The 25995-nt window shown below is 39.0% G+C and overlaps 1 protein-coding gene across 9 annotated transcripts in view; it reads right to left on the bottom strand.

Annotated features, from left to right (window-relative positions):
- RhoGEF2 (Rho guanine nucleotide exchange factor 2) overlaps window positions 1-25995 on the bottom strand; it is a 1252673-nt gene that overhangs the window by 213003 nt on the left and 1013675 nt on the right. For 7 of the 9 annotated variants that reach the window (XM_067136513.2, XM_067136515.2, XM_067136508.2 and 4 more), the window contains 4 exons: window positions 17465-17545; window positions 14204-14430; window positions 9280-9506; window positions 8040-8233 (listed from right to left, as the gene is read on the bottom strand). In XM_067136513.2, coding sequence (XP_066992614.2) covers window positions 8040-8233; window positions 9280-9506; window positions 14204-14430; window positions 17465-17545 — 729 coding nt within the window. The remainder of the gene's footprint in view (window positions 1-8039; window positions 8234-9279; window positions 9507-14203; window positions 14431-17464; window positions 17546-25995) is intronic. The other 2 variants (XM_067136511.2, XM_067136516.2) reach the window with 1 other exon arrangement.

The raw sequence follows: 25995 nt of genomic DNA, 5'->3' as shown, positions 1-25995 counted from the left end.
ATTTAAGCAATTAATTCAGCACCTTGAACCTAGATATACTGTGACTGCTTGTAATTACATCCTTCCAGAACTGTATCATGATACAGGAAGATGAGTAAAAGACGAGCTCCAAAATGCAGATAGTATGGCTGTTACTACAGATTTGTGAACATCTGCAGCAACTAATGACTACCTATGTATCACTGCTCTCTTTACTGACCAGGACTACCAACTTCAGCATATGTGCATTGAAATGCACTTATTTGAATAAGTGGCATATACAGGTGAAAAAATTGCAAATATATTGAAGAAGACATTAAGAAATATTTTTCTCCACCACACCACAGTCTGATTCAAGAAGAACCTACATGATGGTATTCAAGTCTTCATATGCTAAAAAGACTTGAAGAACAGAAGAGAGCCATGCTGATTTCACTTTTCCAGTGCAATGGGAACATACTAATTTATTGATCAAGATACTACACATTTTTGATCAAGCAACAGTAGCACTAAGTTGTTCTACAGTAACAGTGCCCAGGACAATCTGTATCATGAAAGGTGTCTTGTCTCTTCTTCAGAAGCCAACACACAGTGGATTAGGAATTGTGACAGTAAGGCAGTACAGTATTTGCTGGATGTAACAGGGCTAAGATTTCTATAGAATAAAAATGGCTAATATGTACATACATATGGGCTAAAAAATTTCAAAATATGGAGTGAAATATGGACTAATTAAAGAAGGTGAAAAATAAAGAATAATATTGCACCAAATTTTAAAACTTACAAAAGGAACACAATTAAAGATGTATTGCTTAAACATGAAAGTCACAAAAATGAGAAAGTCTTATAACAATTTTTGATATGGGTAATAAATAGCAGGTTCAGTGACAAGGTCAAAGGCAGCAGGAAAGGAAAAAAAAAAAAATGTGCACAAAGAATAATTTCCTTTCCATATTTCAGAGAAATACTGTACCAGAAATAGGCTTCAAAATACTGATGCTAGTAAAATAACTCAAAAAATTATTTTTTGGGGAAGAGTAACTCTGAAACCATAAAGTATGGAAGATTTCTTAAAATAAATATTATATTATGTAAATATAAGCAAGTGTTCCCCAAATACAGTACAGTAGAAGTCCGTTAAAGCGAGAATTCATAATGGCGAAAAATTTACTCGCTATAGCGGATTGTCATTATATCGGATTTTTTGTAAAAGTTGGGGAAACCCCCATGTACATTAAAATCAGTGTGAAATGGCAATCAGTTTGTTCAAAACTTGCATTTTCACAGGTAATATCCACACTACGGCTTACTTGTTTCTTGTTTTTCGAAATCCGATACTACGTGAAAGTGTGTGTTTAATTTAATTCTGGAAAATATATATTACTGTATTTCTCCAAATCCAAGACGACCCCCACTTTTTCCTTTAAAAATTTTTAATCAGGCTTTAAAAATGCTTTGTAAAATCATATGAATGTCTTTCTTATACAGTACGCATTTTTAGACTATTTGTAGAGGCCGAACATTGGCTTTAGTTATGCCGCATATTTTGCAGCTTAACAATTATGCTTATTTCAGCGGGTTTAACCATTAACTTAAAATTGGCATCATAATATCGAAGGGAACTTGTTGAAAATTTGCCGGCAATACACATTCCACGCGTCTCTACGATACAACGATCGACCAGGACAATATTCTTGCTTACTATAAAACTGTTACTTTCACTGAGCGCCACATATAACTGGCTGCCGCTACACGCACGTCTCGCTTGCCGGATTTGGCCAACTTCAGCGGCTAGCAATGTATAGGTCTTAATGGCGGACTTTGAAAGTCAACGAAGGAGTTTATTGCGCCGCAGGATGAATATTTCCGCCCTTGCATTTTTGTGCACATACCTCACAATTTCATCTTCGACTTCTTTAAAGCGTCCTTGTTGCGGACCATTGAATGCATTTTTTGTGCAGTACGCATTTTTAAGCTATCTTTGTCTTCACGGTAACGCCGAATATTGGCTTTAGTTAGGCCTATGCCATATTTTCTTGCGGCTGAAAAATTATTATACATTTCTGAGTGTTTAATAGCCATTAACTTAAAATTGGCATAATAACATCGACGAGAAGCCATTGAAAATTTGCCGGCAATACCTGTTCCATGTATCTTTGCAATACGACAATCCATCACAAAAATATTTGTGTTGTTTATAAAACTTAATTTTAATAAGCGTCAGGTACAGCAGACGCGTTATAACTCTGCTTCTGAGTAGCCGTGGCATTTCTAAGAATTCGAAGGCACGCATGTTTTTATGCCATTCTGAAGATTTGAGAAACTTTTTGTAGAGGATAATAGAATGTCATTCTCTCTTCACTACTGCCCGAGATCCAGTGACGGTACACATAGGCACTGTACATTGTACAGCCGGTCGCCGCTACTAGCGATATATGAGAAGAGGCGGTTGTTTATAGTCAATGAGTTTTGTGTATGCGCGCAGGGGGTGTGTGTGTGTGTGTGAAAACAGCGTGGTTTCTGCGGTAGTTGCCAGTGGTGTTCATTACTATATGGCCGCGAATGCAGAATGACCCTTGATTTTTCACGTGAGATTCTGGGGGAAAAAAACGTTGTCTTGGATTCGGGGAAATTCGGCATTTGTCCAGGGGCTTCTGTGGCAAACATTTCAGTTTTCTTCTTCAAACGGCATCACGTAACCTAACCGTATATGTAACATGAAAACCAATTAGAAACGCATGTAGAGAAATGATAACCCTCTCGCTAAAAATTGAGATGGGAATAGCTTTCCGAACTTTAACTAGACGCGAGAAAATATAAACTATCCTCCGACATCAGTAATGTACCCTGCCGTATCTTGAGGTGTTATCACATTCTTACTTAACTTCATACCATATATGGTATACCATTAAAATTAAGAGATCGTTTAGTTCTGCCTTTCTTTTTAACGAGTTAACAACTAATGTCGGCCACCTTATTTATGCTTTTTATTACGAAAACGTGTTCTCCTCTTTCATTTCAAATTTTCATTAGAGAACAGCAGTCGACGGGTATTATTAATCGACTCCAATATCGCCTTCGAATGTTGATGAGAGAGCTCGCAAATGCACATGACACCGGGTGAGTTGGTTGTGCAGTTAGGAGCGCACAGCTGTGAGGTTGCATCTGGGAGATAGTGGATTCGAATCCCACTGTCAGCTGCCCTGAAGATGGGTTTTCTGTGGTTTCCCATTTTCACACCAGGCAAATGCCGAGGCTGTACCTTAATTAATGCCACGGCCGCTTCTTTCCCATTCCTAGGCCTTTCCTATCCCATCGCCGCGATAAGACCTATCTGTGTCAGTGCGACGTAAAACAAATAGAAAAAAATGCACACAGCGCGAAAACTATAGCGTACCGAAGATGATCGATCGCATTTTGTGGCAGATGTTTCAATTTTGTTACTCAAATAGCGTCACCTATCCTAACTTATGTGTACTGTATGTGTGATAAAAACATACTCCAAGCGCCAGTAGAGAAATTATAACCTTCTCACTATAAATTTACATGATAATAGCCTTTCCGTAATCTAACGGACGCGAGAAAATATAAACTAACCTCGTAATCAATGACGCACTCTGCCATATCTTGAGGTGTAGGCCTATCTCATTCTTACTTACCGGTAATTGCGGTATTTAGCATTAAAACAAGTGATTGTTTATTCAGTGTTTATTTTTAACAAGTTAACAACGGTTATCGGACACGTTATTTACGCATTTATTGCGAAAACATGTTCTCATCTTTCATTTTCATTTTCCTTGCGGAAGAGCAGTCGACGGGTATTACTAATCGACTCCGACATTGCCTTCGAATGTCGACGAAAGAGCCCGCTGGTGGGCATAGCGAGAAAAAGATACAGTACTGAAAATGATCGATCGCATGCAGTATAATGACTGGGTGCATAAATATCGGCAATGGAAAAAATCGAGCGCGCATAATTGCTTGTAATATTGGATGCATCAGTGATAGGGCTCTCGCTGTAACTGAAGGATAATACACAGTTTAATATAGGAATTTTGAAGGGACGGACAAAAGTTATCGTTATAATGGGGTTCTTGTTACATGCCGTACTCGCTATAGCGGACTTTTACTGTATGTAAAAACATGTACTAAAGCTGAAAATATGGAAAATAAAATAGAAATCACTCCAAATATCGTAATTCTTAAAGATATGACATAACTGTAACTGGAGTTAATGAAAAAACAAAAATCCCAGACCTGGTAATTAATATACAGTACAAAGACATGAAGAGAACGAAATATGTTCTATCGTAACACTATTTTTTTTTTGCTAGGGGCTTTACGTCGCGCCGACACAGATAGGTCTTATGGCGACGATGGGATAGGGAAGGCCTAGGAGTTGGAAGGAAGCGGCCGTGGCCTTAATTAAGGTACAGCCCCAGCATTTGCCTGGTGTGAAAATGGGAAACCACGGAAAACCATTTTCAGGGCTGCCGATAGTGGGATTCGAACCTACTATCTCCCGGATGCAAGCTCACAGCCGCGTGCCTCTACGCGCACGGCCAACTCGCCCGGTCGTAACACTATTGGACCTCCTCTTGAAAAGATGAGTTTTTCACATTTAGAGAGGTTTCACTCCTGCTACAGACAAACTGCTGCAACTTGTTAATCAACACGGGGTTTCTGAATATTCAAATGAAAAGGTAAGCATGTAACTCCATTTTAATATGCTGTGTATTCAAATCTTTGGCAAAATATAGGTTGCACTTAATACTCACTAAAAGTAGTATTGTAACTACCAGTATTTTTTAAAAAATCAGATTATCTACTTTTCACATCCAGCAAAATTACCTTTTACGTGATCCTTGTACAGCAGCATTATGCAAGAAATGAAAAATGAAATTCATTGTCAGATCCCCCTCCCCCCCTTTTCAAGTGTTTATGATTATCGGAAGTGTTTCCAAAGCTGTAAAAACTACCTGTGAAACATTTATGTATACCACCATCTATAGTATTTTCTGCGAGACTGTTTAGTACAGTAAGACTCATATGTGAGAAGAAAAGAAGTAGGCTTAACCCAAAATAGAGCGAGAATGCTTGTATTTTTGAACTGAAATTTGTAACACAAACTACTGTTTCATCGATGAATATTGAATTTTCACGACCGCATTGTAATCTAAACGGACTTTCAACCTATTAGGTCGTGTTACATACATTTTTAGTACGTGATGAAGATATGTTGAGTACAGAACAAAAATGGCCAAATGACGCGAAATCAGGAGGATGTGGGTTCGGATCCCACTGGTGTCCGGTTGGCCATTTTTGTTCTGTACTTAACATCTCTTCAGCACGTACTAAAAATGTACGTAACACAACCTAATAGGTTGAAAGTCGGTTTCGATTACTGTTTCATCATTCAATTTTTTAAAAAGTGTTGAATACTTTCTTTACCATTTAGTTTGTGGAAATATGCATAACTAATTACTAACTAGAACTATATATATCACATATTTTAATTTACAATTATACAGATACTGAAGTATTAACATAAAAATGCCTGTTGAATAAATACTGTAGTTATAAATTTGTATTTTACTACTGCATTTCAAGAATAAAAGTACTGAGACATAAAAAATATATTGCTATTGAGTATTGACAGAAACTTGTATCGACCCATCCCTACTTTCCACCTATTCATTCGCTCTTTCTTAAGTGTTGGTAACAAAGGAAATTTCCTATATTCTGACTGTCTCAATTTCCAGATACCTCTATTAAAGGAAAGTGCTTATTTTATGGCAATGAATAATCTTGTTCAGAAGAAAAAATAATACCGTATAATCCCGAATACCACCTGCCACCGAATAAAACCCATACCCTAAATTTGAGATGGCAAATTACGGGGAAAAAAATATAAAATCAAATAACTTACATACCTATTTAATTTTCTTCAAATATACCACAGATATAAATTCAAACAACTTAAATTAATAAAATCATCACAAAAATTGTAAATAAAATCGGTCCAGTACTCAGATCATTCACAATTCACCGTCACCCTCTGAAGTTTCACCATAGGAACTTTCGTCGCTGGCATCTTTCCACAAATAGTCGTCTTCACTACCATCCACTGAATTTGAAATTTTAAACGCTAGATCGTTAGGAATGTGCGCCCATGTGGTCTTGATCCAGCTGCATATTTGTCCCACTTCAGGCCTCTTCACTCACCCGGTTGGTGTTAACGCGTGATCAACATCAGACATCCATTCGGTGTACAACAGCTTCATTGCAGTTTGGAAAGGCCGGTTCACGCATGCATCCAACGGCTGTAGAATAGAAGCGAGTCCTCCGGGAATTATCGCAAGATCGGTTTTGCCTTTCCTCATCATATCTTTTACGGCATTAGTTGTATGTCCTCAGTAACTGTCCAACACAAGCATGTTTCGTTTTTGTAACAAAGCTCCCGGGCGACGTTGCCAAACGCACTTCACTCTGTCCTCAACAAACGCACTGTCCATCCAGCCGGACTCATGTGTTCTAACAATAACACCGGACGGCAAGTTTCCTTCCGGAAGTGTTTTCTTTTTCAGAACCACATATGGAGGAAGTTTGGTTCCATCCACTAATACACACAATATTACCGTGCATCATTGCTTTCCATTACTACCTGTTCTGATGGTTACACTTTTAGAACCCTTCATGTCCACTGTATTTTCCAACAGCAGTTCAAAATAGACAGGTGTCTGGTCAGCATTCCCAATTTGTGACAGCAAATAAGAATTTTGCTTCCTCAAATGAATAATGTGATGCTGAAAGGCCATTAATTTTTCTTCATACACCCCAGGGAGACATTGTGAAATAGACGTACGTCTCCGAATGCACAATCCCTTTCTCCGATAAAAGTTTCGGATCCATCCGCGGCTTGCAGTAAAACCCTATGTTTTGAGTTCTTTTGAGATCTCTAGTGCTGTAATACACAATTCACTAGAAGCATCATATCCTAACTCACGTTTTTCTATCACAAATTTGTGGAGTCGGTCTTCAATTTCCAGAAACACTGCACTCCGCCCGCGGAACGCTCTGCCATCGTTGTTACTTTTTAGAAGTTTTTCCTTCTTCCGCCAATCATGAACACACGATTTATCAATATCTTACTTTCTTCCAATGGCACGGTTTCCGTATATTTCAGCTTCACTTACAACTTTAAGTTTCTCACATACAGTACATGACCGCAGACGCCGTTTTGAATCCATCGCTTACTACTGAGACAGCACTTTCACGGGGCAGATACAGAACTCGAATGTGAGTGAGGTGGACTTCTGTAACCAACAGTCTCGACTCTCGCAAAGTACGATATCCCGCGGTATCAGCTATTCGCGCACCCAGCATGCCCGCAATACTTGTGAAATAAATGACGATCGAGCATCCGCAGCAGTGTCTTTAATATTTACCGCATATTTACCCATATTCTTTGATTTACCGTATTTCATTACCTTACATTTCGTGTTTACATGCCACTGTAACCGTATTGAGAAGAATCGATCTTGTTTTCTAGAACGCAACTAAAACACAGTAAAACCTGAATACCTGTTTACATGTGGTATATTGAGTACGGTAACCATATTCAAATCTATTTCAATACTCCATGTAAACATAGTAAATATTTACGAGAATGTATGGCTTGAATACGACCCGCATCCAAGATTATATGGTAATTCAACAAAAAAAAGAATGACGAAATGTGTTCTCCGAGTAGTAAATTTTTAGTTTTGACTTTTAGAATTTGTTGTACAATGCTTCTCTCGATATTTGTGAATCATCTGACTGGAAGAACAGCAAACCAAGAAAGGAAAACATCAAGCAGAGTTAACAAGTGGTGTGTAAGTTACTGTACATGGTTATGGCCAGGTAGCGAAGAATTTCTATGTTCTTCAGTGTAGATGGCCTTGATCTATACTCTGAGTCATCAGGTGTCAATATCCCTCCCCAAGAAAAAAAAAAAAAAACCCTTCTCTTATCTATACACACTAGATGTATTAAGAGAACTGTCCATAATAGTTTACCTCTGCATGGCTGTGGGGATGATGTCTTTGAGCTGCAATCTCCTACACATTGGGTTCCCTTCTGCATCAGTTAGGAAACTATTTAACTTGTTGTCTTTGCGCCGCCTCTCCTTGAGCAACTCCAACGCTATCTGCTGTCGAGCACAGAAGGTTGCTGCTGCTCGCTGAAATTCTTCAGACGCTGGACCATCAAACTATGTTAACAATATAAAACTAAGATAAGATATATGACAAAAGGTAAACCACAGTCCTACATGACCCTTCTATCAAACATTGACAGTAATCTACTGCAAGAGAATAATAAGACCAGAAAAGAAATTCTACCAAGCAACAGTTCATATACAGTGAATAAAATTATACCATAGTGAAACTTAACAGATGAGGTACAGATTTTTTCAGAAATTTTAAAATGCCATCCACACAGAGAGCAAAGAAGTGGTCAGAAGTACCCTTTGATAGTTAAAATAACTAAATCCTTTTAAGTCCAATAAATTCTTCAGAGACAAAGTAAGCAGAAGTTGGATGCTGCATTGGCAAGACACTCCAGTTAAATTTCGGCACTTTCTGCATGGTATCATAGTTACACGGGGCCTTCTCATGTCTTCGTAAAACACACCATATAGAGCACGTAATTTTAATTTCTCACGCATAACTGTTGTTCACACTATGCAGCACACCACTACTGTAAACTATCATAGTTAAAGAAATCTGAAATTACAGTCTGTTTCACATTCCTTTTCACAGAGAGAGAAACATACAAAGTCCTAATTGCATCAAGATTCACTGCTACAGTTACAACAATACTAGGAATGTACAACAATGCATCACAGTGAAGGGGCTATTCTAGTTTTAAGCAGCTGTCCGAGAGACATAGAAATATGAAGCCACACAGCAAGCTGCAATTTGAATAAAACCATATTTACATAGTAAGGACAAAAACTGAGCATGGCAGTCTGTGTAAGTGACATTTTATACCTAAATAACTACCCTGGGAGACTTAAAGTATGATTTTCTTAAATAGAAATATCTTTAACTTTGATTTATAATATTATCCAGAAAGCACTTTCTCATAAGCAATATTTTTGTACTGAAGTACTGAATAAATATTTGTAGATTTTAAGCAAAAGTTTGAGAAATCTTTTATACACATGGTATATAAAAACTAGCAGATACATATTATTGTTGGATTTTCTTCAAAATATTACTTCCTACAAATTAAGCAATACAACAAATATTTTACCATACTGAGGAGCAAATCCGCAACATCCCCGACCAGCGGGCTCTCGCGGCGCTTGTTCTTCATCCCGTTATTGAACTGGCTGTGGATGTCCAGCATCTCATCCAGATTCGAGAACAGGAGCTGAATGTGGTCAGGTGGAAGGACTTGACTATCTACCATAGGTCGGTAAAACACCTGATCCAGCACCTTCAGATTCCGAACGTGTGAACGCTCCGTATGAAACAATTCTGTAAAAGAATGTTCAAAGCACATCATATTTTATTCTCATAATTAACACAGCATTGCAAAGGAACTATTTTCTATTTTTTGGTCTTGCAAGAAATGTCTCATTTACTTAATCCTTTAAATTTGCCAAAATTTCAGTAGAGTCCATTAATACTGGTAAGGCTATATAACCTAAAATTACCATTTATTACTTTTGTGTCATCAGGCAAGTGTGATGAGATAACTAAGAAAAGAATTTATATCTAACAATATTCCAACCACTCTTCACCAATTTCATTGGTATTTTTGAAAGGAAAAATGCTAACAAAGATTACTATACTGTCAGCTGTCATCAAAGTCTTATAACCACAGATATGACACATGCCCACATTCATAGTAGACTGATGCATGATTCACAAAACTACTAACAGAGCAGAACAATATAAATTGCAATGAAATCTCGAAACGATACTGCACAGACAAAGAAAATAACTATTGAAGAGACATTATGTTACTTATTCCAGCAGAATACCTTCATGTTGACCACGTAATTTTAATTTCTTACACATAACTGTTGTTCACACTATGCAGCACTCCACTACTGTAAACTATCATAGTTAAAGAAATATGAAATTACAGTCTGTTTCACATTCCTTTTCACAGAGAGAGAAACTTACTGATGATGCTTGTTGTTTTAAGGGGCCTAACATCGAAGGTCATCGGCCCAGAGAGAGAAACATATGAAGTCCTAATTGCATCAAGATTCACTCCTACAGTTACAACAGTCCTAGGAATGTACAAAAAAGCATCACAATGAAGGGGCTATTCTAGTTTTAAGTAGCTGTCCAAGAGCTACAGTGCTGCTGTGTAAATCCTTCTGGTAAGCACACTACATAGGTCTTCCTGGAATTCTGTAGCTGTCAAGTTTTCTGAGTTGCCTAACAAACCCACCACTCAGGTAAGTATAGAGCTATAAACACTTTTGCTTACACAAACAGAAAAGTTTATTCTTCTTATGGCAGTAATAAGATGTTCTTAATTACTTTTGTGCTTGGATTATTATAGTTCCAGGATGAATACACACTGCCAGAGTCTGGAGAGGCAATCGTAATAGAAAGCTTTAACGTTTTATCAAGAGGAAGTTTACATCAAATAAATGGAATTAATACCAGGACTGGAATATTTTACCATTACCAAGAGGATTATCACTGTATTGGTAATACTGGCATTCAGACTTCATGGAATATGCAGAGTCAAATGGGTACAAAATGAAATAGTAATAATAATGTTAATGTAATTAGTTTTACTTTTCACTAACCACAATTAACAATTTTCTGAGATGATGATGTGCCAGAATTTGACCCTGCAGGAGTTCATTTGCATGCTGATAAATCTACAGATACAAGTTTGTATACATAACAGGGGATATTCTTTAGTACACTGAAATAATATTGTGAGTTCAAGGTTTAGACAAAAACTCGAGAAACCCTACCCATCTTTAATAATCTTGCTTTAAGCTATCCAAAGGGCACCAAACCCTATTCATGCCATCACAATATCAGTGGTTCCCCAATTTATCAAATATAGTATCAGAGCTTCAGTATCTCAGTAGGGTATTAACTTGACAATAAGTTGGGTAGGCCTATGAACAATATTGCCTCACCAAGCGAGTCAGCCGCGTGGTTAGGGTTACATAGCTATGAGCTTGCATTCGGGGAATAGTTAAATCCCACTGTTGGCAGCCCTGAAGATGATTTTCCGTGGTTTCCCATTTTTACACCAAGCAAATGCTGGAGCTGTACCTTAATTAAGGTCATGGATGCTACCTCGCCAATCCTAGTCCTTTCCCATTCCTGCATTGCCGAAAATCTTTGATGTGTTAGTGCAACATTAAACCACTAGCAAATATATATAACCCCACCAAAAAACAAAGGTAAGAATACTTTCAAACAATACTGTAAATTAATATTATCTTTGATATAAATAAAGTGTATCTGAAGAAAAAGACCTACAGTTTAGTAGCATATTTACCTAATACATTATAATGATGAAATAAATTTCAGTTTAAGTCAACAACTGATTACAAACAAATTAGGTGAATAATCATGTTTAATCTTGTTCAAGTGATACATTTTTCAGGCATCTTCTGAGCAGTAGTCAGTGCCAATATCCTACAGAAGAGAATGAAGGTAAGTAAGGCTTCAGGGCTTCTCACAAAGCTGGATAAATGAAAGGAGAGAGTATGAACCTCACCATCAGAAGCCCTGAAGAGAGTTCACAGTGGTTTCAAATTTAAATGTCATGTAAATGTCAACACTGTATCTTAAGCCTACAACTGCTATATAGCCAGTCTTAGCACTTTCCCATCCCACTGTTGCTGAACACCTGTGTGTGATGAACTGTTAGGGAAAATATCTGGAAGGGTTCTGAATGAGTCCATGAAATTTCAAGAATGGCATTTTGACTATATAGAGAATCTCGTCTCATTTTACCATCATCCCTTATACAGTACCTATCTCGAAAACTACTCATTTAGTATGAGCTGGAAGAATACTACAGCGATAATTGTCTAAAGTGGAATCTACTAGGACCAAGAAAAAGTTCTGGATTGAATAAAATTAGACAAAATGTTACACAAACTACTTTAGCCCTGTTTCCTTAGCCCAGTTCTGCTGATATTTCAGTCAGATGAGTAGCCTGATGAAAAATATCTCTCTCTCTCTCTCTCTCTCTCTCTCTCTCTCTCTCTCTCTCTCTCTCTCTCATATTTCCAACACAGAATACTAGTCAAATTTAATGATGGTTTCTTTGCCATCTTCTTCCATATATCTAACAAATAAACCTGTTTCAACTTCCTTGATGGCATTACTTTTTTAATGCAGTCTTTAGCACAGTACAGTAGTTCAAGGAGTTGTGGTAAATTTGAGTTAACAGCAAATCTCACGTCACTAACACACTGAATGGCTCTTGTTCATAAATGGGTATTTATTCGGCCTCTTTCCTCCTCCTCCTCCTCTTCTTTGCCTCCATCCTTCAGATTTCCGTCATTTTGATTCTCTGCATGATGGATCTCTAGAAGTTGTAGAGTAGATCGAAAACTATAGTGAGTAGCATGGTAGTTTTCACTGCAAATGTATTTATCTACATTACATGCAAAGTTTTGTTCTTGACTTAGCATAGATATCGCAGCAGCATTCAATCACTTCCTAAAATGTGCTTATGCCATCGATCTCTGAAAATTCCACTATTGCAAATCATGTTACGACCGTTTGAGGTTTGGTTTACTTCATCACCAAACCGATCCCCAGTTAACAACATCTAGTATGAAAACACAGTGCAAAGGAGTACATGCTGTCAGCTTTATGAACATTTATTATCAATGACTGCACTGATAAATGCCTGTAGTGAAGTTAAAGGTGCGAATCACTTCTTGGTCCATAGGACGAGCAACGCTGATTGTTTTAGGCGCAAACCAGGCCAGCTTATCATTGGAAAGCACGACATGTGGGTGGCAAATAGCATTGTCGACAGAAAAATCGCTGCAATTTTCCTTTTTACATCTCATAGTTCAATCCATGAAGCCATTCTTCCATTAGAGCACAGGTCATTCAGACTTTCCCATTAATCCACCAAGTTACTGGAAGCTTGCTCCTGTCCATGTCTTTAGACTGCAAATAAATTTCATTTCATATGGTATAGTGCCTAGTTCTGAAACTGTCCGGTCACCCAGTTGATGCATTAAAGTTGGTGTTACCAAGTGATTTGGAAACAACAAAAACCTCATTCTGTAGCATACGTTTGCTGACCAGAAGGTTTTCAGAATGAGCATTGATGAACCATTCCAAGTTTTTCCACATCTAAAATGCAACATACTTTCACAGACAACTTTTCCTTTTTATTCGCTTCTATAACCTTCACCTTTTCATTCTATATTAATGACGTACTTACTAGCCTTCGCCCTATCTTTACAATCAACACAAATCTACTGATAGGATACGGAGGTTATTTAAAAACAGTTTACATGAGAAACAGTTCATATTCAGTAACAGATAATGATCTATAAGAAAAGAAAATCCCGTTGCTTCACCATCACAATAACCAAGCTATTAACAGGAGTAGTTTACTGGGCGAGTTGGCCATGTGGTTAAGGGCGCGCAGCTGTGAGCTTGCATCCGGGAGATAGTGGAATCGAACCCCACTGTTGGCAGCCCTGAAGATGGTTTTCCGTGATTTCCCATTTTCACACCATACAAATGTAACTTAACTAAGGCCACGGCCGCTTCCTCCCCATTCCTCCCTTTCCTATCGTCGCCGTAAGACCTATCTGTGTCTGTGCGACTTAAATCAAAACTGAAAAGGGAAAAACTGCTTTCTTCAAGGAACTTGGAAAACCCAGACCCATGAGACCAGCGCAATAAAACCCTCGACTCGTCTCCAGATGAAATATTTCTAGTGCCATGCCTCCAGTATCAGGTGTCCAAAATAAACTACACAGGAAATGCATACGTTCCGCATTATTCAGCAAGTTTTGAACATACTGACAATTTATTTCAGTTTCTGCATTGAACGAATTCTGCTTCATGCAACAAAAATAACATGCAAAGGCATACAAACTGTGCTAGGACCATAAATTTTGTTCACATTGGACAAGTTACCACTTCGTACATATTCCGCTTTAAGCAAGTTTTATTGTATGTCATTTGTTCTTAAAAATACCTACCGTTTATGACTTCTTGGCGCTTCTTCTCTCGGGGTGACAGCGTCTTGAGCACCTCTTCATCCACCCCTTGCATCCAATCTGGAGGATCTGGTTCTGCTTCAAGGTCACTATCGAAGCAGGTACTGCTGGGGGTCAGGGTAACTGTGACTGCCTCATTAGTTCGAAGGGCAGCAGCATTCACTGTCTCCAGTGAATTGCTCGGACTGTCCAGACTCCTGCGCCAAACACTAGACTTCTATAATTCACTTACAACCTGAAGAGACTTGCTGCATATCTAAAGCAGCACAATAAGTGTACAGTGATCACTAGATAATTTAACATACTTTCATAAACAGTAAATTAAAACAATGGTTGTATTGTGATAAGCTCTTGAAGTTCTGAGACAAATGGTGTATGTATTTGTGAATTTTATGTTTCTTGAAAACTTACATAGGCTATTCCCTCAAATATTACACAAATACTTTTTCTGTATAAACATCCAGGAGAAAGGCCATCCATGTACTGATGTAATGACAATTATACTATTTATTAGTGAAAAGTTTCCAAGAATATTTGCATCAAGCATTCCATTCATCTGCTTAAAGGAATTGAATATGACCCTCTAGTCTTTATAAAATGGTTTCATTCTGTTGGTTTAAGGGTCTAAATAACTATTAAAAATGTAGAAATATTAAATAAAAATTGTGATGTAGTCATAGCTTATACAAAGGATGGCTTTGAATCCATGGAATATTTGAACAATATTCTACACACCATACAGAATGTGTAGCATCAGGAGAAAATGGACAGAAAGGAAACTACCATTTACTGCAACTTAGGAAACCTGAGAAAATAATGAAAACAACAACAACAACAACAACTTTATTGGCTACACTGGGCCACTTGAGTCTTCCATGTACACTTTTTCTTTGAAGGTTGTACAGTTTGATTCTTCTTATCTGCCCAGGAAACTTTCTGATCGCAGTGTTCTCAAATTTGTCTGAAATCTCTGTCTGAATGCGCCACAAAGTCCGTATTCCCCTATTTATTATTTATTGATTTATTTCTAATAATAATAATTATTATTATTTTCATGTGAGAATTATAATCCAATAGGTTTCTGAATACCAAACAAATTGTGAAAGAATTAATGAAAACATTTGCTTTGGATTTTTAATAGTATTATGAGGATAATATGTACAGAAAGAGCATCATTATTTGAGCAGAAAGTTACAGAAAAAGAGAGTACCAGTACTAGTTTAGTAATGAATGTACCATCAGTATCATGGGCTCCCATACCCGGGGGCAAGGTGGGGACGCCCCCCCCCTAGCTCTCAGGTAAAGAAAAATATCTAATATTATCAGGTGTTTTCTCTTTCAAAAAAATGATTTCAAAATCGGTATTACATAGAAGTGATAGGTGATACCGTGTGTGGTACTCTACCGTGGAATACAAGTCGCCGTTCATCTTCCAAAATATTAAAAAGTACTACATACCCCCAAGTCCAGCCCCCCCCCCCCCTCTGCACTACAAATTATACTATGGGCGCCCTTGATCACTATTGTAGCTGCTACAGTGTTAGAGTAATATGTAATTGACAGGATAATTGATGGTGAAGGATATAAATAGTCCTATTACAAAATGTACAGAGAATATGAGGTAAGTTACAAGAAAATAATATTTAAAAAGAATAGCTTTACAGGAAGAATGATTTCCAAACATAATGTTAAAAATTGAACACATCCTCCACAAATGAACAGATGAATGCAAATGAAAGTACTTGTACATAGTTTTGTGGATGAAGCAGTAGCAGAATTCACGATGCCAGAACTTTTCTCTCAGGCCTTTTTACTTTTACTGTACAGAATGCGCCATAAAGTCTGTATTCCCCTACTTATTATTTATTGATTTATTTCTATTGTCAGATACTCATTGTTATCGACTTCGATTGTTGACAGCAGTTGGTGCCAAGATATTGAAAGAATGGTTGATATAAGTGATTATACAATTGAGGAACATTTGCTGGCCGCTGTGTGGATTCATGAGCGTAAAATTAGTCGCAAATCAATTAAAAATGTGAAGGACGATTTCGTTGCGCGTTTTGTGAAAGCAGCACCGACAAAGAAGACGTCGTTAGCGTGGGGAAAGAAAGCCTTTTTAACGGGCAGTGTTCGCGACGCGCCGAGAAGTAGACCATCCACCAGACTTGAACTTTGTACTGACGTGGAAAAATCTAACGAACAATCTCCGGTCAAATCCATAGGCCTAGGAAACGTGCGTCAGAGTTGGGAATACCGGAATAAACCACGAGGAAACACATCAATTTGGATCTGAAAAGGAAGTGTTTGCGTCCACGTCAATGACTTATCAGATAATGATTTGGAGAGAGTGTTGATGCTTGTGATCGGATGCTGCAATAATTCCAAACAATGGCTCAGATGGCAGAAGTCATGTTCACTGACGAATGTGCGATTTATCGCAGCTCCCGTAATCTCAATGTTTACTTTGGGGGAAAAGATTTTTTTTTTTTTTTTTTTGCCCAAGAAATCGAGCGAAACCAACCTCACGTCATACTCTGCGTCGGAATGACACAAACGCATCTGTTTGGCCCATACTTTTTTAATAGTTCTGTTAATCAGACGCTTAATGACTGGCTCATCCCGCAGCTGCAAAATGCGGGAATCTTAGACGTTGTTTGGTTTCAACACGATAGGGCGCCGGGTCACTTCACAGTGACTCTTCGAAAACGTCTGAACGCAGTCTTTGGGAATCGCTGGATCGGTCAAGGATCCAGCTCCTCTCCCATGGCCTCCAAGGAGCCCTTATCTAATAACACCCGATAACGCACACTGGGGTTACATCAATGAACAGGTGAGGAAGCAGCGGTATGTTGGAATTGATAATATGAAAATGCGGTGCGTGATGTTGCATGATATGAGCATCAAAACATGGCGGCGTATTCAGCTGTGCAGAGACCATTGAGGGACGCATACGGATGTTTTAGATGCCTAAGATGTAAGTAGAAATAAATTAATAATGACTATATGTACTTTTATATCATGTCAGTTTGCGTTTAATTTAATATAGAGGTATGCGGACTTTGTGCGACCCTGTAGTTTTCTTATTGCATACCAAAATTATTACTGTTAGCTAAAGAAATAAATATAATTTTAATGATGAGAAGGTAGCTGTACTTACATTTCCTACATTTAATATAAAAGTACTCAAATTGCACAAACATGTAAGAACTGCTAAAGCTACATAAATAACATTCCTCCTACCTGGTTGATAAACTGGAGTTCGACGAACTTCCAGAATTCGTGTTGTATGAAAGGCCTTGACTATTATCTAGATCCACATCACTGAAACAAAAGAGAATAATACATTACTAACAAGCCTTTTCCCACAAGAGAAAAAAAAAAGAATGATTTACTAACTCGAACTAATTCATTTTAGACAAATTCATTAAACAGGAAATGCATTTAAGCTGTGAATAGAAGACAAACTTCACTTGACATAACAACATGAATAATAGAAATGCATTTTTGTTAATCAGCACTAAAATCCACTGACTGCCGATTAATCATCTGATGGAAAGAGACTGAAATAATGGTTGTGACATAATAAGCATCTCAAGTGGTCAGAAACTTTAACATTGTTAACAGAACCAACTTATGCCATCGATACTCACACTATTATGTTTTGACATTCAACCCTAATACACTGTAAGACTATAAGCACTTTAAAAAATCAAACCAAAAAACAATGACTTGGTAAAGTGGAATCATTCGGGTACAATATCCAGTAGTTTGTGGTATTCTTGAAAATAACGAACATTTAGCACAGTCTATGTTGCAGCCTGGATGCAAACCCTTCGATTCAAAGTTTGCTCAGCTAAGAGGAGTAACGATTCCCAGTACTTGCCTAGTGTGTAAATGGGAAACCGTGGAAAACCACCTTTAGGGCTACCAATGGTGGGATTCAAACTCACCACCTCCCGAAAGAAAGCTTACAGCTACGCAGCTCTAAATGCGCAACCAATTTGCTCGGCTGAGTACTTTAACATGGCACCTGGCTGCAACCAGGATAAGAAGAGAACGCGCAGAACAACCCACTAAGAACAGTTGTCAACTATTCCCTAGACCAGTGTGTTAGCTTTTTTCTTTTAACATGCTAATATTTGTAAGCACAACTTTACACAAGACATAGGCCTTCTGTGACCACACACAGTCCATTCTCGTCTATACTATAAGAAATAAACACCATACGAGAATTCTAATGACATTGAGCAGTAATAAAATAAAATAACCCTCAAAGTAATTTTCATGCAGCTCCTTTAAATTCGTAGTCTAGCTCCTTGGCTGAATAGCCAGCCTTCGGTTTTAAGAGCCCCGGGTTCGATTATCGGCCCAGCCGTGATTTTAACTGAACGTGGTTAACTCTAGCTTGGGGGACTGGCTGTTTGTGTTCGTCTTCATACACTTCTTTTCATCTACTATCCGCACACTTTATCTTGGTGCATTTACATCCTAGTGCTGAATCGGTCGACCTCGGCGATCTTCGAGATTCATACTGGCAACCTTTGAAACACAAACTATGAATCGCTTAAGCATCGTTGTGCGACATCTGGCGTAAACTTTACGTACTGGTACTGTTGTTGTTCACACATCAAAGTCAAAGTATAGAATTCATGCTAGGAACAAGATTCACATCGAGAGATATGTTTTATAATGTTATATAATGTGTATGTGACATAGTTGTTGGCTTAAGATGATAACGGTTTAGAAATTTCATATCGATCGATCATATTCTCGATTCAATTCAGATTTCATTTTCATTCAGTTGGCAGCACCAGGCAGCACTATCGATACCGGGACAGCTCCCTCCTTACTGCGCACCCCGTACACAAATGCATCAAGATAAAGTGTGCGGACAGTACATACGACACACTAGACAAACAACCATCACAAAAGGTTGGCGTCCGGCCGTAAAACTAGGGCATATCCATATCAAAGCCGACCACAATAAACTGCGGGGAAAAAAAAAAAAAAAAAAACAGAAAAGAAAAACCCTTTTATATTCATACAAAGGTGGAACGAACAGTAAACACACCTACATATTTACAAAAGTTTATTACAGTATATTACTACTGCCATATTTGATGAGTCGACTAACCTAATTTTAAGTCCATCAATTATTTGGAGGTACCGTATCGGAGTCTAGTTGAAATGCCATGTTAAGACCTACTAAACCAGTGACAGACTTGAAAGGTCATCAAACTGGCATTTAACTTTGGAAAAGGCAACACCATCGCTTTAAGACGTTAAAGATGCAATGACGTAATGAACTGAATGACCTAGACTGGAGCTTAAAATCCACAGGGAAATTAAGGAAGTGTCACACTCTGCCAATTTATTTAACATCAAGTGACGATAAAGCAGATGGAAAAAACTAATCGATTGGAGAAGATACCGACGAAGTTGCTTTAGTTTCGTTGCATCAATATATTCATCTACCTGTTTTAGGATTCCATTAAAGAACTGTAAGTACGAATTTTCTGTCAGTGTGAGACGGAAGATCAGTCGTTTAAAGGTAAAGCTGGACGAAACAAGGTTGTAGTTAGTTACGGGCGGTGGGTGTTAATCCCGCACGTACTGGCCGGTATTCGGAACCATGGCTGCCTTGGTGAGAAGCCGCAGACAGTATCACTGGGCTATCGCGCGTCTTGGAAATAAATTAAGATATTCTATTCAGGTAAGCAGTCCGTTCTAATTACGCCCACTTTTAATAATTCAGAAATGCTTACCCTATCAGTCTAGCCACGGCCGAGCGAGTTGCCCGTACGGTTAGGGGCACACAGCTGTGAGCTTGCATTTGGGGGATAATGAGTTCGAACCCCACTGTCGGCAGCCCTGAAGGTGGTCCTCCGTATTTTCCTATTTTCACACCAGGCAAATGCCGGGGCTGTACCTTAAGGTCATGCCCTCTTCCTTCCCACTCTTAGCCCTTTCCTATCCCATCGTCGCCGTAAGACCTATCTGTGTCGGTGCCGACGTAAAGCAACGTGAAAACGAGAATAATCGGAAAGTTATTTATATTAACACTACAGGTGCACTACTGTTTGACGTAATTATGACGTACATTGAGTGTACGCACTATATTCCCTGGTTTATAACGAAGTATTATTTAACGGCACACGAAGTTTTCATACAATTATATCACAGTCACGTATGGTACATAAACGTCGCCAACTGACGGCTGAAAAGAAATCATTCATCGTGTATCCAGTATAACAGTGAGTATTAGTGCGTGGAACTAATGGTATACAGGAATGAGACGTCGATGGGACGAGTTGAAGACTGTTGTGAAGAAAAAAATAGTTTCCGTATGGCAAGAGGGACTAAGTTACCGAAACAATTCTAGAAAACTGAACCTCCCGCATGCTGAATATTGCTACTCTACCTGGCTTAACAGTGCTCACACTGGATTAGAAGACACCCAGCTGAACCAAGCAATGCGTATCATTACAGGATGCATCCAACCAATTAACACACACACACACACACACACACACACACACACACACACACACACACGCTTCCCACCCTAAGCCACATAGGCCTACCACCCCCATCCCTACGAAGATTAGAGTCACTGCTTAACTTATGGAAGAAAATAGAAAGAATCCTCACCTCCCTAGTCATTCTGACATAGCAGCTTCTCCAGCTAAACGACTGAAATCCAGACACCCTTCTTGGCGTACTGCAATGAATCTACAGGACACCTCCTTTAATGTATCGGACGCCTGGAAAGAACAATGGCAACAGCAATCCTCGTTACCACATCATCACATCATTGAGAACCCCTGCAAGTGCCCAGATGGTTTTTTCCTTCCCAGACGGCAGTGAAGGAAACCGAATTAGGACCGGCCAAGGTAGATGTGGAGCAACTCTCTTCAAATGGGGATGGAAGACATCACCACAATGTGACGGCGGAGAAGAGGAGCAGACAGTGGATCACACTGCATATGAGTGTCCTTTGCGTGCTTATAGAGGCTCTATAGAAGACTTACACTGTGTCTCAAGCGAAGCTCTTTTCTTGCTCTCAACTTCTGACATGAAACTTTAGTTATGAACTTGAGATGGTAGTTGTACATATTGTATATAATATTGTATTCATCATACGCTAATTAATTAAATAAATAAATAAAAATAAATAACGGCGAATGTGCGAAAAGTCTGGACGCCCTAGAGCTCTAACGGACCGAAAGTTGCGATATGTTGTACAACAAGCGCGAGCGCCCGAATGCTTGCTGAAGACGTCGCAACAGCAGCAGGCAAGGAAGTAACACTTCAAACCATAAGGAACTGCATTCACGAAGCTGGCTTGAAAGACAAAGCAGCAAGGAAAAAAATCATTCATTAACCAGCGCAATAGGGTGAAAAGACTGGAGTTTGCTCGTGCATATCTCAACCCATAGAATACTGGAAGAAGGCTGTATTCTCGGATGAGTGCATGTTCAAAAGTTTTGGATTTGATGGGCGAAGGTACAGTATGTGTGGCGTGAACTAAATCAAGAATTTGACCCCAAGAACAATGTACCAATTGTCCAGCATGGCGGAGGTTATGTCGTGGTGTGGAAATGCATGAGCTTCGCTGGGATGGGAGAAGTGATTGTTGAGGGAAATATGACTGCCACAGCATACGTGAACATACTTCGTGATAATTTACTGACCAGTGTTGCGAAATTAAATATTGGGGACCATTATTTTTCAACAAGACAACGATCTCAAGCATACGGCTCGTATAACCAAAGAATGGCTTCTGTATAATGTTCGCGAGCAACTTCTAACGCCTCCACAGAGCCAAGACCTCAATCCCATAGAAAATCTGTGCATTATTGGAGCAGACAGTAAAGAAACTGACATGCTCGTCAAAAGAAAATTTCATCGATCATTTGAAGAAGGAATGATCGAACATTGATGCCGAAACCACATCAAACCTTGTAAGCTCCATGTCGCAAAGGCCCGAAGCCATTATAGATATCCAAGGAATGCATACTGTGCATGAGGACAGTGTTTCAAAATGTATGAATATTAATTTTGCTGACAGCAAATGATATTCGTTTTGTTTTGTTGTAAATGCATGATTTATATCCGTAGGTGGTTCTTCACATTTCATTAAGTAATATAATTCCCGTACTAGGGCATGAAGTATTTGTATTTTTATTAAAGATACATGACAAGCCGCACATGCAGTGCATGAATACTTATTTTACCCACTGTATGTGATTAAAAAATAACTAGGTAACTGCCTTCCAGCTTAACTTCCAATAGTCTTACGAGAAACTGGACAAATAACATGGAATTATTTTTTTGTTGAAAAATGAGCATCTAATGAAAATAAAATTCAATAGTACCTAGTCCAATTGAGTACATGCCACGTAGATGTTCAATACAGCGATAAAATTGGCACGGCAGAACTGGAATCACATCAAGACCTCTTCTCTTCCAGAGGATTGCTCTGCTTACGAATTACCTCCCAGTAGCAATATCACTGCTACTCTGCAACTCTGTCCCTCTAGGCTTAAGAATGTGATGTGCGCTCGTTTCCCGAATGACAATTTCGGCTTCAAGTCTGTGTGTGCTAACGTGAGTATTAATCGTTACAGCAGGGGAAATAGCAACCTCAGCAGCTTTATATGTGTGGGTTCTACGACGACTGCGTTACCGTGGGTTAAAATTGCCATTTCACAAAGATTCACAATGAGAGGGGAAAACATTCATCAGCACGGAGGAGTCTTGTGAGGATATCGTTCTCTGTGGAGTTGTTCCGCCTGAGTAGCATTGGTGTGGCCATACGCCTCGATTTTTGGCCGAATGTCTCGCCGCCACACCTGAAACGTCTGACGGGACAGCCAAATGCCCTGCTTTTGAGAAATTGTCCCAATTTTGTCCTGATTTGTCACATAACACCGACATGAAAATATAAAACTATTTTCCTCATCAAGATTTGGCACAATGGCAAATATCTGCAGTTAATCTAAACCTAGTGTAGGCCAGTGGCACAAGATACGGATTGATATTTTTCTTCCACGCATTTTGGCCAACGAGTACCACCTTTACAAACTTAAATGTTGGGGGGGGGGGGGGAGGGGTGAAGAGAAACCATGTGCCCCGCTTTCTGGTGCAAGGAAAATGGCCACATTAAGCAATACGCCTACCTTTAACAGAATGAAGGACGAGCGAGCAAACCAAGCTATTAATGCTATGGCGAATAATTGTAATAAAGTAACAACTCTGTGTGTGTGTGTGTGTGTGTGTGTGTGTGTGTGTGTGTGTGTGTGTGTGTGTACGGGAAAGAGAGTGCGCACAACGCACTTTAACGTACTACACTGTACTGTAAAATAATACGAACAGATTCATAGGCTAACTTACATTCTCCATAGACGAGCAACATTTCTACCTTCTCTTTGTTGGAGTAACCTTCCATTACAACTCTCAATTTGCAGTATACTGTACTGTATTCGACTGCACACGGATGACTAAGTAGTCATGTCACGTGTTTTTCTTTGTTCTTTTAAAATATTCTGACATCTGGTCTCCATTATCAATTTGCGAGAGTACACACGAATTTCTCTGGCGCAAAGCGATAGCAAATCTATGGAAGCTCCCAATCTCTTCTTCACAATTGGCTGGGAGACATTGTGTAATACTACTTTTGCTACAAAAATTGAAGTTATTTTGTTCAAAAACAACGTCAGCCATCCACGATTAGCCTCAAAACCCACAACTTTGACCTCTCGTGCTATTGCTATAGTTTTCAATGCACATATTTCACTTACGACTGCACATCCAAACTGTCCCCTTTCAGTCACACATCCTGTTTTCGATATCTGTATTATTTGCTTTTTCTCCATGAAATCCTGGTGGTTTCCATTTGTATGTTTTATTTTCCTTCCAATCACATATTGCAACTCTTGTTCCCTAAGCGTAACATCCGTGGGACGGGGTGCGCAACTCAGGGCACTTGCTATGTTTACATTAGCTCTACATCAAATGCGGAGCGTCAACCACTTGTGTGAATCTCTTATAGGGCTCTTGGCATCAATCTGTACCTAGCTTCATTCAGGCAATACTTGTTACGAGCGCTGCATTGACGCGTTTCGCTCGAGCATGAGCGAGGGATCAGTTTGTTGGCTAATACACCGCTAGATTTGCGTGTGTGCGAGGCTTTTTCGCTCGCCAGCGAGCTAGGAGCGAGTGATGCTCGTGACGAGCAAGCAACACTCGCGGTGCTAGTTGCATAGTCAACATGGAACGGTGAACTAAAGATGTGGTGACGGATAAACTTGTAAGTCACGAATACAGTTTAAGGAAGCCAGTAGGCTTCAAAAGCGATGTGTGGGAAAAGTTTTCTATTGCAATTAATCATGATGGTGACCAGGTAGACTATGCATCCTGTCAACAGTGTTCTTCACTGTTAACATATAAGGCTACTGCACATTTGAGATTACACGTTAGAGGGATGTAAGATCAATAACAATACCATTGAGGTCATACGTCTGTAAAGTACGTGTCGACAGAACACAGAAAAACTGCTTACGCAGAAATATGTAAAAATGTGCACTTCTGATTTACGTCCTTTGAGGTCATGTCAGGTGAATGGTTTCGTGAGATGTCCCAAGAACTAGTAAATATTGGGGCACAGTATGGAAGAGTAAATGGGGATGATATTCTACCCACTTCTAAAACCATCTCGCGTAACACAAACAAAGACCGCTGAAATAAGTGCGAAGATGTCCATTAGCTTGATCCTAAATGGACAATGAAAAGCCTTGTCTTAGCGATGTCCGTTTTCCCAGATGAGAGAAGAAACTGGAGAAAATATCAGAGAGGAAATCAAAGGCAAGCTCATCGAACTGGGAATAGAGTCTGAACTTATACAACTGTTTTTCATCCCATCGAGGGTCAAATATCTTGAACGCCCTTGAACCTTACTGTCATTTTCCATTTTCCATTTCACACATTGTTTGTGAAACACATTTTGATGAACTTTACCTGGAATCGAATTAGGAAAAAATATCACTTCACAATCAGTGCTACAAAAAATTAGTTCGTTTTATGAAGAAAGCTGGTTACGTTAAATACTTTGAAAGAACACTAAAACAAGACATCGAAACTAGATGGAACAGTTTGTTTACTGCGTTGAATTCAGTTTTTGTACGATACGATACAATTTAGGAGTTACTTACACTCAAAGAGTGCTAGAAGACTATGATAACGACCTGGTAGGACATCACGTCAGCTTTCTGAAACCCTTTATAAAAGGGCGACTGATATTCTCGAAGTCGATACTTAGCCGACAATTCAACTGGCACTTATGTGGGTTCACAAGCTTAAATATCTCTGCAGACCAACAAATGAGGACACTAAGGTACGTTTAAACTACACTCGGCACCTATGAAAACAGATATCAACATTTTTCCGCACAAGTCTTCATTACGTTTGTTACTATTTTCATAGAAGATGCAAAAACTTAAAAAACGTGCACTCCACTACTTGCAAGAGAAAGTATCGTTTGAAGAAGTGCACAAAATAGGTACTTTCCTGTGGCTACCTTCTCGTAAACTACAATTTCTGTCCCAAGGAGAGAGAGAGAATATTTGCTCAGTGCCGCAAAGCATATGTGCTCTGATATCTGTGGTTATAAGTCATGTGTATGTTTTATTTTGTTACAGTATAATATATTCAAGAGCCTCCGTGGCTCAGGCGGCAGCGCGCCGGCCTCTCACCGCTGGGTTCCGTGGTTC

Source organism: Anabrus simplex, chromosome 1 (assembly GCF_040414725.1).
Source record: "Anabrus simplex isolate iqAnaSimp1 chromosome 1, ASM4041472v1, whole genome shotgun sequence".
NCBI lineage: Eukaryota > Metazoa > Arthropoda > Insecta > Orthoptera > Tettigoniidae > Anabrus > Anabrus simplex.
This window is presented reverse-complemented; position numbering and strand designations above follow the sequence as displayed.